At 27.4% G+C, this 13,057-nt stretch overlaps 1 protein-coding gene across 1 annotated transcript; it reads right to left on the bottom strand.

Annotated features, from left to right (window-relative positions):
- Nucleotides 1–4,168: 4,168 nt before the first annotated feature.
- On the bottom strand, nucleotides 4,169–4,881 carry LOC141667241 (14 kDa proline-rich protein DC2.15-like). Its single transcript, XM_074473650.1, has one exon. It carries the CDS (start codon nucleotides 4,822–4,824, stop codon nucleotides 4,432–4,434), a length of 393 nt encoding a protein of 130 aa, XP_074329751.1. The 5' UTR covers nucleotides 4,825–4,881; the 3' UTR covers nucleotides 4,169–4,431.
- Nucleotides 4,882–13,057: the final 8,176 nt, after the last annotated feature.

A 13,057-nucleotide genomic window follows, 5' to 3' on the forward strand; every position in this document is an offset into this window, starting at 1 on the left:
GCTTTTTGCTAGATATCAAATTATAGGTACACAAAGTACAACTTATTGAAACTTCGGGTGCACTTAATGATTTTTAGCCTAAATTTAATAATGTAGATTGTGTTGTAATTCAACTGCATAAATATAAGATACAAACATAAATTATCAATGAAAGTATGATATATTGTATAATGGATATATATATATATATTATAAATATATATTTAAATTATCCAACACAATTTATATTTGAGTTGGTCGAAATAAACGTAAAACACATATCCAACCCATTTAAAATATTTTAAAATATTTTAACTCAATCAAGTATCAGTTTTTTATTTTTCGATTTGATTGATCAAAAAAAGGGTCGGATTGATTCGATTTGATCGGATTGGTAAAATCATGGACAATCCTATCTTCAAAGATATAAAGCCCTTACATAAAATATTATGATATGGATAATATGCAATTTTTATATCATCGTATAATGAGTAAGAGCAACTCAAGTACTCTTCAACCCAACCCTTTTGTACATGTGGATAAATTTAGAGATTTTAATTCAAAAAAAATACTTGTTCCATATATTCTTCTCCTTACTTGTAATTTTATTTTAGGTCTCATCCTCATAATTATATGATCAACGTCTTTATTATACGGTAAATCTTGATTTACATACTAAAACGCTACAAACACACGACCGCTTCTGCAAGATGACACCTGACCCACTTGTTACTTTATTTGTTTTATAAAATCATGATTTTCAATTTTTGTGTGCTTAAGATTTATAATTATAAATGTTTTGGCTTTATTTTAACTAGATTTATAGCCCGTGCATTGCACGAGCACACTATAGATCATGTTAATTTAAACTATTTTCGGTTTAATTGTTGATGATATATTTATGTTGTTAACTAATGGATGAATAATTAATTTGTCTATGCATATGAGCACTAGTGACTGAGGTAAGTTCGCAATGATGCTTCGTAGGAAATAATAAATTATGTCAATATGCAATTTTTTGCCACTTCATAATTAAATGGTATTTGTAATATGTTAATGCTTAGAATGTAAAATAAATACAAGTGATTATAAATGCCTAATGTATATCAATCACTATAAATATAAAATAATTATTAATTTATTTTGTAATTATTTAATGTGTTTATGTGTTAGAAATGTGATTGATGAGTCATACTATATAGGCAATTGACGTCAATACTATAAGTTTACTCACAAAATGACATATGATACTATCCGCCCCAATAACTTTCTATTTTGGAATGTTCCAACAGATTGTTAATATTTCCTAAAATACCATATTATCTTTATAATTTACCCCCGCTTTCTTAATTCTTCTTCAACATAATTACTTTTTTTAATCTCCGTGTTCAATAACGATGTTAACAATATATGGGACAGTGTGAGTATATGATATATATCATACAATGATTAATAGTGAAGTATAAATCATACATACATGTATAAATAATTTATTTTTTTATTTTATTTCATTTAATATAATATGATATTCGCCATTTCATTATGTTGGAGGATGAGTTTGGATTGATGACAAATAAGAATATACGAGTATGTGTGTGTGTATGTCCTTGTATTAATATATATATATATATATATATTGTATGTATGTATGTACATATTAATTATACAATAATTGATAATTTTTAATAAATGAATGACAAGATGAATTAAATTTTATAAAAATATTAATGTAGGGGTATAATTGTCATATGAATTAATTTGCTTAAGAAACCCCCCAGACGATGTTAACGACCTATTGGATGGTGGGAGTATATGATATATGTCACATATTTATTAATAGTGAAGTATAAATCGTACATATATGTACAAATACTTATTTTATTTTATATTTTATTTCATATAATTTTAAATTGATGATAAATAAGAATATATAGGTATGTATCTATGTATATATGTGTGTTTATGTATGTATGTATGTATGTATGTATGTATGTATGTATGTGTGTGTGTATGTATGTGTGTATGCATGTATGTATGCATGTATTAATTTATATATATATATTTATTGTATGGATATATGCATGCATGTATCAATATATGTATGCACATATTAATTATAAAATAATTAATATTTTTTAATAAATAAATAATGAGGTGAAATAAATATTATATAGATATTAATGTAGGAGTGTGTATATGCGTGTATGCATTTATGTATATATGTATATGTTTATGTATGTATATATATATGTATATGTGTATATATGTATGTATGTATGCATTAATTTACATATATGTATATATTTATTGTATGTATTTATGCATGTATGCATGTATTAACTTATGCATGTACATATTAATTATATAATAATTAATAATCTTTAATGAATGAGTGATGAGATGAAATAAATATTATATAGATATTAATATAGAGGTATATCTTAGCTCAAAAATTATTGTAATTGTTGAGTAATAACAGGTTGTTGTCTATCTTATCTGATGAGCTAGGATCGGTACTTGCTCATTTTGAGTTACCACTTACCACCGCATCTTCTACTTCCTCTATGCTATATACATGTTTTGTTAAATATATGATCCTATTGGGGCCTTCCTCTACCACCTTAAGGTTTTAGATGAGCTGGTTACTCAACATGCTTCAATATATATATCTCTATGGTTTGGGTAAAGATAATTTTAACGAACTGATGGCCTCTGTATCACATGGGTTTGTATGCCTGGCTTGCATAATTGTGTGTGGTCACTGTGATCAAGTGTGGGGGAGCTGTCATTTTATATAAACACTAGCCCATAGCAACTTTCAGCTGTCAGCGTCTTGTGTGTCTATATTTGATTTGAATGGAACCAAAATATGCTCACGGGATTCATTTCGAAAGTAGATGCATTTTATATATAGTGCTTGAATGTTAAGATGAAAAAAAATCATACAAGGGCCCAAGATCAAATCAGCTAGGAGTCCTCAAACATACATAGGCAAGCTTAATCCTAAAAGGCTGAGAGGAACAGTAGTTTTAGCTATTCCCATGGACAAGATAATTAGCACTAATTATCTTGATCGATAGACAAAAAAAATGAACTACAACAGGTCAAACTATCAAAATTGTGATTCTAATGAAATCCCTTAAAATCATAATTGTAGTTGTTTAATGATTTTTTTTTTGACAATAATATACTTAATGCTTTGCTCATCTGTAGATCTTGTTCCTAGATCCCGACTTTCTTGATCAGATTATTCTATGACGGCTCCCAAGAATAATTCCCGGGACCCAAAGATTCATTAGGTCTATAATCTAATATTCGAGATGTCTAGTACTAATGGAATCAAACAATATACTGATACTACAAGTAGGGTGATGCTATTCAGATGTTAAAAATGGAAGAGGTTTAGGTTTGAAGAATAAGTGAATACTGCATAATAAGTACTTAATTTTTGTAAAAAATTCCTAAAAAACAGTGTACGAATTATCAGTACGTATATTGTTATATCCCTGCAAGCATCGTCGATGTGCTGTAGCCTAGTTATTTCCCTGCAAGCATCGACAAACACTGCAAGAAAAAATTCAGTGGAATTTTCACATAATCTGTAATGAAATGGTAAGCTGCAACTAAATAAATTTTGGCAAGTTGTTCAGGAGTGTTGTAACTATATATTCCAACAGCCGCTATATAAGAAATATGTAAGCATAATTAATTGAAAGTACTGGGGTTGGCGCCATTTATCATAGTGTGCCCTTGAAGTACATGTTTGCAGATCTTTTTTTTTTCATGGACCCAAAACAGTGACATGGGATTTTGGAATTTTCAGACTGGATGGATAAAATTATACAAAAGTTTTAGTAGTTAACAGAGAGAAATTAAGACAACATTTCGGGTTGAGAAATTTGTTACCAAAATTTTGATTAATGTTTAATGCACGCAGATGCATAAACTACTAGGGTACTGAGAAAAGATAGATAATAAGTTTCTGGTAGATGTTAGGTTTTAGCACTGAAAGGAATTGTATTAAAACTGTCTTACATCATACAGAGAAATGAAAAGGTTCAGAAAAGTATTAGATAACGCGCATGTAACATCTAAGATAAATTCCGTTTCAATTTTCTTATTCTTCATAGGATATAACTTATATATATTAAAAAATTTAAATCTAGCAAATAACACTGCTTCTATATAATTACTCATCAATCCATCATTCATATATTCACTTTAATGACACTGCTCAACTAGCAAATATTACAGAATAAAATTTTATTTAATTCACCCAATAAAATAATTATAGAAAGAAAAGGTAACCTGTTTGCATTTTCTTTCTACAAAGCAATAAAATGAAACTAACAAGAATTCACCCACACAAATACAATGATAATTAATAAATCCCACACTCTCTTGCAACAGCTATAAACTTGGTGCAAGATTATAGCTAGCTAGAGAACTTAATTAGGAACATTCGAAGCCATTGGGTACTTTCTTCCCGCAGTTGTTAAGAACAAGGCTGAGTGCAACAGGAACATTGAGTTTAAGGCCCAAAACATTGGCTTTAATGGCAGTGCAAAGGCAAAGAGCAGCCTCCAGATCAACAAGACCGTTGAGGAGAGCGCAACATGGGAGTGTGGGAGGAGATCCAACGACGACGTTCTTCACCAAGTTAAGTACATCAGCACATACTCCTAATTTTAGGGCATCTTTAGGGCATTTTCCAGATGAAGGAACCTTGGGAATAACAGGTGGTGTCTTGGTGCCAGGGCATTTGGTAGCTGATACGACCATAGAAAAGAAGAGAATGTTTAGTGTGAGAAAGAGAGCCAGGGAAGCATTTTTAGTGAAAGCCATTTTTTGAAGTACTCAAGAAATATAAGGCTTCTACTGTTTTTTTGTTGGTGATTGAGTTTGTATCTAGAACAACATATTTATAGACTATGGCTAGCTAGTGTACTATATGCAGAATTATTGTAATTGATGGTTGCAACTTGTAAACAGAAAAAAATAAAAAAAAATAAAAATCTGCTCATACATACAGCTACCTTCATGAGCTGTCAAGCACATATAGCTTAAGCTAACATTTGGACGTTTATAATAACGCGGGATCAAAATTATGCAAATTGCCATGTTCCATGCTCAAGATTGATTTCGTGTATTTCTGCCTTATCTTAGATTTACACAAGGAATATACATCGAAATGTAAATCTTCCTCAGATATATTAAGTATTGTCATATATGCTCACAGTATTTTTGTAAGCTTGTAGCTCGCTTGGAAATATTCAAGATTTTCAGATACATATAAAACCTGCATGGTACAAAGTACAATGTGGTCTCTGTCTAACTAGCTGCATATATAACTTGTCCTAGAAGCTGAGTTTTGTGCTAAAACAGGAAGTTGTATACATGCTGCTTGAAGAGAAAATGTAATGTACGGATAAATACATTCTGAGATAAGTGGCCGTAAACACTACAAGAAATGGGGGTTTCACCTAACACCAAATTGATCCTATTAACGACCGAAACTAGTCCGGTGTGATTACTTGTGGTCGTTGTTTATGTTTTTGGTCAAAATTTATGTTGACTAACTAAGATTACTGTCACGCATATGCGCATAACAAGTACCGATCCAGATTGGACATCGGTCAATGTTACCAATTGTAAATTTCGCTCGTTTTTTTTCTTGAAATTTCTAGATCGATATTGTGTGATCAGAAAAGACCATGTTTATTGTAATGAAAAACTTTCAAATATTTTTTTTGTGCTGCATTAATTGTTTCACTAAGAACAATTAAACGTCCAGTTAATATCCTTCATCGGGTCTAGTTAAAATTCTACTAGTAAAGAGATATCTGATCATGGATAACAAATTAATCAGTTGTCAAAAATTTAGGTTTTGATGGGCTACATAATATTTTGGCCCCATATTTTATGATAATAATTCTTTTAATTTAGGTATACTGGTTGGTTACCCGTACTAAGCACGGCCTGAAATTAAAAATAATAATATCACATTATTATTTGCATAAAATTGAAATTCATAATTCGTGCAAAATACAGATCTAAATATAATATATAAAATACTGTTAAAATATGTAATTAAAAATCCAAATTAAGTGTAACTCTAAAATTATACAGTTTAGTAATGCATGCACCTAATTATTTAATCATATAAATCTGACATGTTAACTTACTAATACAATTATGATTATTTTAAAGTAAACCGACGACCGATGCTTGAATGTTCAGTAACAAATAAAAATTGAAGAGAAATAAAATTTACAGAGAATAAAAGTTAATTTTTATCAGTTGAGAATTTATTACATAAAATTTTAAAAATAGACCTAAACATGGTTTCCTTATTAGTATCTATAGTTGATAACCCCCACATGGGCCTAGATTAAAAATATCGAATTAATATTTCTAGAGAATTATTCATAATCCGTGTAAAACACGAAATAAAATTAATATATTAATATCAATATTAAATTGGTACTTGAAAAAAATAGTTATGTGGTTAAAAAGAATCGAACCAGTTATGAAATTTTCCACTATAATTCTAGTTTTACATTGTTTTACTTGATATAGAGATCTAACATATTAGTTTTATTTTTGTGAAACGAATTGTATCTCTATTTTATGAACCAAATATTAATTAGTATAATTTGATAATTATCTTATAATTAGCCTTTTCAATATAGTTTATTTAATATTATTTAATTATTGATAAAAAATAATTTACAAATTAAAAGTAAATAGATATTATTAAACTTAATTTAATATTACTTAATATAATCTAAATACAACCCATAAATTTGTTACTGTTAAAATATATTTTTTAATTTAAAGTAAATAAGCGTTGTGATGGACAGTAACAAATACAATCGTTAAATCAATAATTTTCGGTTTAAAAGTTAACAAAAATCTTACTAAACTAATTTGCTATTACTTAATTATTTTTAAAATAATACTATAGAAAACAAAGTCTACAGAGAATAAAATCAATTTGTGTTAATAGTTTATTTTGTAGTTAGTAGTTTTTCAAAATAAAAGTAAATATATGTTATTTTACTTAATATAACGTAACTTAATAAATTTTTAATATAATTTACAAATAAATAAAGTTTACAGAGAATATAATTCAATTTGTGTTAATAATTTACTTAGTAGTTTGTGATTTTTCTAAAATTAAAAGTAAATAAAAGTTATTTTACTTAATTTAACGTAACATAATAATTTTTAATATAATTTAAAAAATAGTTTAATTTTTTTTATTTTATAAAGTAAATAGACGATTGGATGAACACTAACTAAAAATAAAATAAAATTTATAAAGAATAGAAGTCGATTTGTGTTAAAAATAAAGTTTATTGAGACCAAATTTGATATTTTGATAATTTTAGCACCAAATTATAAATAATTTCGCATATAGATTTAACATCTGGACTTCATGATGTCTTCGATATAATTATCGATGTTGCTGTGAATTTCAATGAATGGGTCATTTGCATTCATGGTTTAAACGACCGATATTATCGGCGTCAGAGAATTAGTTTTGCATTTATTTTCAATGACCCTTATTTCTGTTTTTCCTGTAATGATCATTGGCGGTTATTGCAAGCATCTACCCTCATGGCTAAATCTAATTTCAATTATATACTCACAGGCTTAATTATGAGTTATAATCACTCAAGTTCTCAACAGGAAACCAATAGACTTGGATACAATAATTCAGAATTCGAAACCAATAAGACAACACTGCACAAGGGGGGCACATGCATGCCCAATTATGGGACAACCAGAACTGTCAAGCTACTATCAGTACGTATGCTGATGGATACACAACCGGAGCATTTGCTAATTAACATTGTACACAATTACGCTCCTCTATGGAAATAGCAGCCTATTATACAGCTGCAGTAGCTCGTGTTTTGTTAAAATAAATGGTTTTATATATACTAGTATCAATTATATGCTCACAGCTGAATTAAATTAATATTCTATCAATAAAATTTTAGAATTCTTTATTTTGATATATAATAATCATGTATAATTTATTGGGAAATACTAACAACAGGCTGTTTAAGTATTAAATTAAACTAGCATAATAACCCGTGCGAGACACGGGTTATTTTCTAGAATTTTTTCATGCATGCAATTATAATATTTTTAGTTATATTTTTATTTGTAAATGTTGTATAATTTCTAACGTATTTATCTGTATATCATTTTCATACAAAACATTACTAAATTACACAACGTTTCCAATATAGCTCATTAATAAAAATATATATATTCTTGTTTGTGTTGTATAATTGTATTAATGAATGAATATAAACAGGATAGTCAGTGTACGTTTAAAATGAAACAAATAAACTTAATATGTAGAATGTCGTTGGTATGTTTACAAAGAAAAAGTTAAAAATTAACATATATGTTGAATAAAGAGTTGACCAAAAATTTTGAATTTTATATAAATAAACTATATAACTAATCTATATTATTACTGAGTTCTCTACTAACTTACAATTAACTTACTCAATTTAAAAAGATAAAAAAATGAATAACTGAATTCAGAATTATTTGCAATCATAATATAAAATTTACACTACTGTTAATATAAAAGTTGATTTTAGTGGAAAATGTTAGTTTTTGAAATTTAACGTATATATGTTTGAAAAAATGTTAGTTTTTTTACACTACTCTTAACAAAATAAGATTAAGTTATATAAGTCTATGTTAGCATGTGAATTACTGTATGTTACATTTCTTAGAAATTATGATGGTTTCAATTATTTATATGCTAAATATATGATTTATGTTCCTGTATAATCATTATTAATATCTAGCGAGACAATTGATTACTTAAATAACATGTATTTATAATTATTCAAAAATTGAAATAATGTAATAAATTACAATAATTTATATATGGTATTCACATTATCACTGACAAACAGTCCATATCTGTTTTTTACGTGACCGAGTATCAATCATGTAATATAAAAATAAATTATATATCGTAAGACTTATTATTGATGTTCATGATTTTTTTGAAGAATTTGAAGGAAAAATTGTAATTATATTGTTATTTAAACTATTTTTAAGTTTTCTTCATTACCACTCTAATATTTCTTCATATAATAATTTGATAATATTGTATACTATTCTCCAAAATTAATATTTTTCAATTCGATAAAATTTTCTAAATATTAGTTGAACCGGTTAATTCCTTCAAATTATTGAACAATATATATATATATAAATAATATAAAATGTATTGAATCAAATGCTACAATATAGTATAGATATAACTTTTATTTTAATAATTCAAAATATTTGTACAATATTATCTTGATCAATAAATATTGTTTATCTAAAAAAAATTCTTTTTAAAATGCTAGTTTTTTTAAAGTGAAAAATAAAAAATAAATCGATTTAGTATATCATCATAGTTTTAACAAATCTCGTGAGATATCATATCAAATTTCAAATATTTTTAAAATCGGGACAAGTCCCAAAACACTATTGCGCTACCAGTGAAATTAGTAATTTTAGTACAAATAATCAATTGACTTGATTCTATAAATAGCTCAAACACATTAATTTATATTAATATAAGATATCAAAATTTTTTACATTATTGCTAAGATATTCTCGTTAAACTTGTAATTTAAATTTACTAAACGTAGAATGTAACAATGTTTTTCGGCTAATCATGTAGTCAATTTTCAAGTATTTTTTGAATAATGGGCCAAATTTCTGATTTAAATTCAAAATAAACTAAAATTCATTGACTCATTATAATTCGAACTTATCTAAATATTTAATAACAATCTAGATTATTTATATATAGGTGAATCTATTTTCAATATTTTCTTTAAAAATTATATATGCACATTTTAATTACTTTTTATAATAAAAAATATGTTAAAAATATATTAGATATATTTTCAAACTAAAAAATAATAATAAATAAGATAATAATCCATTGCCTAATTTTATATCTGGAATTCAGTTCTTTAAAATTAATTGTACAAATATGCAAGTAACTATCATTTTTTTTGCGGAATTCAAGTAGCTATCTTTATAGTTAAATAAAATATTCCTTTAGCACACTTACATATTATGTGTATGATTAAAAGCACATGTGACAATATGGTGTAGTGGTACGAAGTTGTATAGAAGAATGAAGTAACTCGAGTTTGATTCTCACAAAACACAATTTTTATATATATATTAAAAATAGGGCTATTTTAGTCTTTTCAATGAGACTTTTTAATCTCATGAAATTATAGCCATGCATCTCATAAATGCATTGATAGTGCACTACTCCTGGGAACTTAAGGTCCAAGTATTTACAACATTTAAGGCTTAGTTTGCCGAGCACACGTGGATTATGTTTTAATTGTAAATAAAATCTTCATATGAATTATATTAATTTAAGTTTTTTAATATAATTCATAAAATAATAAATATTATGTAAAACTACAATTGAAAAACTTTTATATTTATTAAATAAAGTAAATTATCAAATAGTGATTGTAATTAATTATTGAAAGTTAGTAACTTTTTTATGACAGACTAATCATTCAAAAGTTATCTAGTGCATAAAAAATTTATTAATTAAAAGCTTTCACATATTTAAAATTGAAGAAAAAAAATGAGTGTTCATTTTAGATTGATAATATGTTCCTAAATTATAAATTTGAAAAATAAAATATTAAGAAAAGTCTCAACTTTTGTACTATCAAAGTTATATTTCATTGATACGATTTATTGAATTATTAAATTAAATCTAGTAAATTAATAAAATATGTTTTTAATTTATTAGGACGAATATGGATCGTTTCAGGTTGAAAATATTAATCAAAAGTCAAACAACATTAATAACTTAAATTGCATTTAAACAATTGTTAGTAAAAATATACCATATTAATGAAGGTATTAATTTTTATCAACAACTGTAAGGGCTATTGTTAATAGGACCCTAATTTATTTTGTACACAACATGTAAAATTGTACATGCATATCATTTACAATCCACTCTTATAGCATTCCGTTTAGATTTTTCGTAAGTGGTGTAAATTTATGTTTCAGAATAGCATCTCCAATGATGTTGGTTATAATGGTTAGCTAAAATAATATTAAATAATGATTGGCTAAAATTTGATGAACCTGTAAGATTTTGTTCTCCTAGGGGTTAGCTAAAATGGTTGGCTAAAATAATATTTTTTTATTTGAATAAAATATTTTCAGTAAAAATTAAATTTTAATAAATTAGTTGTTAGTCCCTTAATCAATTGTAAATGGGGTGAATACAGTTAATACAATCTATTCGACAAAGTTTCAACAAAATCAACAGTTTTTATATTAAATGATAAAAATTTATTACAAATGTACTCTCTCGAAAGGATGAACAAATTATAGTTGAGAGCTGTTAGGTTATGCGAAAGATATAACAATGTCGCAATACTTATAGCATGAACCTAATACGTGCTTTATATAGAGCACAACTACGCGATGTATAAGGAATCCTATTCTATTAATAGCAAGGAAACCTATACAATTGCTTCCGAGATAAAGTCCTTCACCGCCTTGAGTTCCTGTTTCCTTTTCCTTATCGAAGATCAACTAATGTGACAAATAACAATTTCATCATCCGTGGACATCATCATCCGTCGATATCATCATCCGTTGACATCATCATCATCCGTTGATATAAGTTCTGAAGTGAAATTTTGATAGTTTCTGCTTGATATCATCAATTTCTCCTAACAATCTCCCCCAACTTGTTCATTATGGAAATATGGACAAGTTCAAATTGATGATGTCAAAACTATCTAAATTCAGGAATCAAGTATGCATATTCAATCTTGCTTTACTGAATATCAGAATTTATTGTTCATCCTGAACTGCTTCTTTAACTTGAGCAATGTTAGAGGTTAATTCCAGTTCATTATCTCAGAATGCTCCAATAATGTTCCTTTGGATTTTTCTTCAGTATCATGAGTTTGAACTACTGTATAGATTGGATCTATCAGTGTTTGAAATTTAGATTTCTTAGATACTGACTTCTTCTTTTCAACATCTTTGGCTTTAGGCTTTGAAATCTTTGACTTTTCTTTTATCTTCTCTTTTCCTTTAAGCTACTTGTCAGCAGTTCCAATAACTTGTGATCTGAGAGATCTTTCATCTTCTGCCTGGCTGATTTCCCTTATAACTATACCTCTAGTTGGTCTGTTAGAAGGATCATCTTCATAAAGTACTTGAGAAATAACAGCAATATCAACATTTGCTGTCTTCATATAATTCTTGAAATCTTCCTCCATTTGCCTTAGCTGTTCAAGATCAACTCCAAGATTTTCTTTTGCAAATATTCTTCTACTCACCTTAGAGTCAAATAATTGAATCTTTGGATCCTTGTAGAACAGAGTTGTCTTTCTTCCTTTAACTTTAAGAGTTTGAAGATATTGACTTACTTCAACACCAGCTTCTATCTCGAGAATACATTGGTCTTCATCAGCAACAGTTGTGACTTGTCAGATTGTTGCATTTTAGTAGTCACAGTCAAATCTTTTACTCTTCTTTCATTCCTCTAACTTTCTCCTCCTTGTCAAGACTGAAATCTAGTGATTGCTTTTGATGAACCACTAACTCCAACTAGATCTTCGCCTCTTCTTCTTTTACTATCCTTCTATCCCTCCTTATTACCTCCATCAGGATTTTCATCATCAGTACTTGTCAATGTCAGCTGCTTGCATTTAGATTCAATAATTTTCTCCCCCTTTTTGGCATCATCGCCAAGCAGTAGAGAAAGAGTCAGCAACATTGAATTCTGTACTTCTATAAGTTGATCAGACATTTGAGTTTATTTAGCTTCTAATCTAGCTTGACTAGCTTCAATTGCAGTTTGCCTGACAACTGTTGGTGAAATTTGTTTCTGAATTTCCTGATGAGTAGTCAACTTTGAAGTAATCAATGATTCTTTGATCTGATTGATTTGAGTAGTTGTAGCTTCATGAGCTGTGTGTAAGGATCTGACAACTAAAGTTGATGCTTTCAGATGATTCAGCATATAAGAATT

The sequence above is a fragment of the Apium graveolens genome, chromosome 6, assembly GCF_009905375.1.
Source record: "Apium graveolens cultivar Ventura chromosome 6, ASM990537v1, whole genome shotgun sequence".
NCBI lineage: Eukaryota > Viridiplantae > Streptophyta > Magnoliopsida > Apiales > Apiaceae > Apium > Apium graveolens.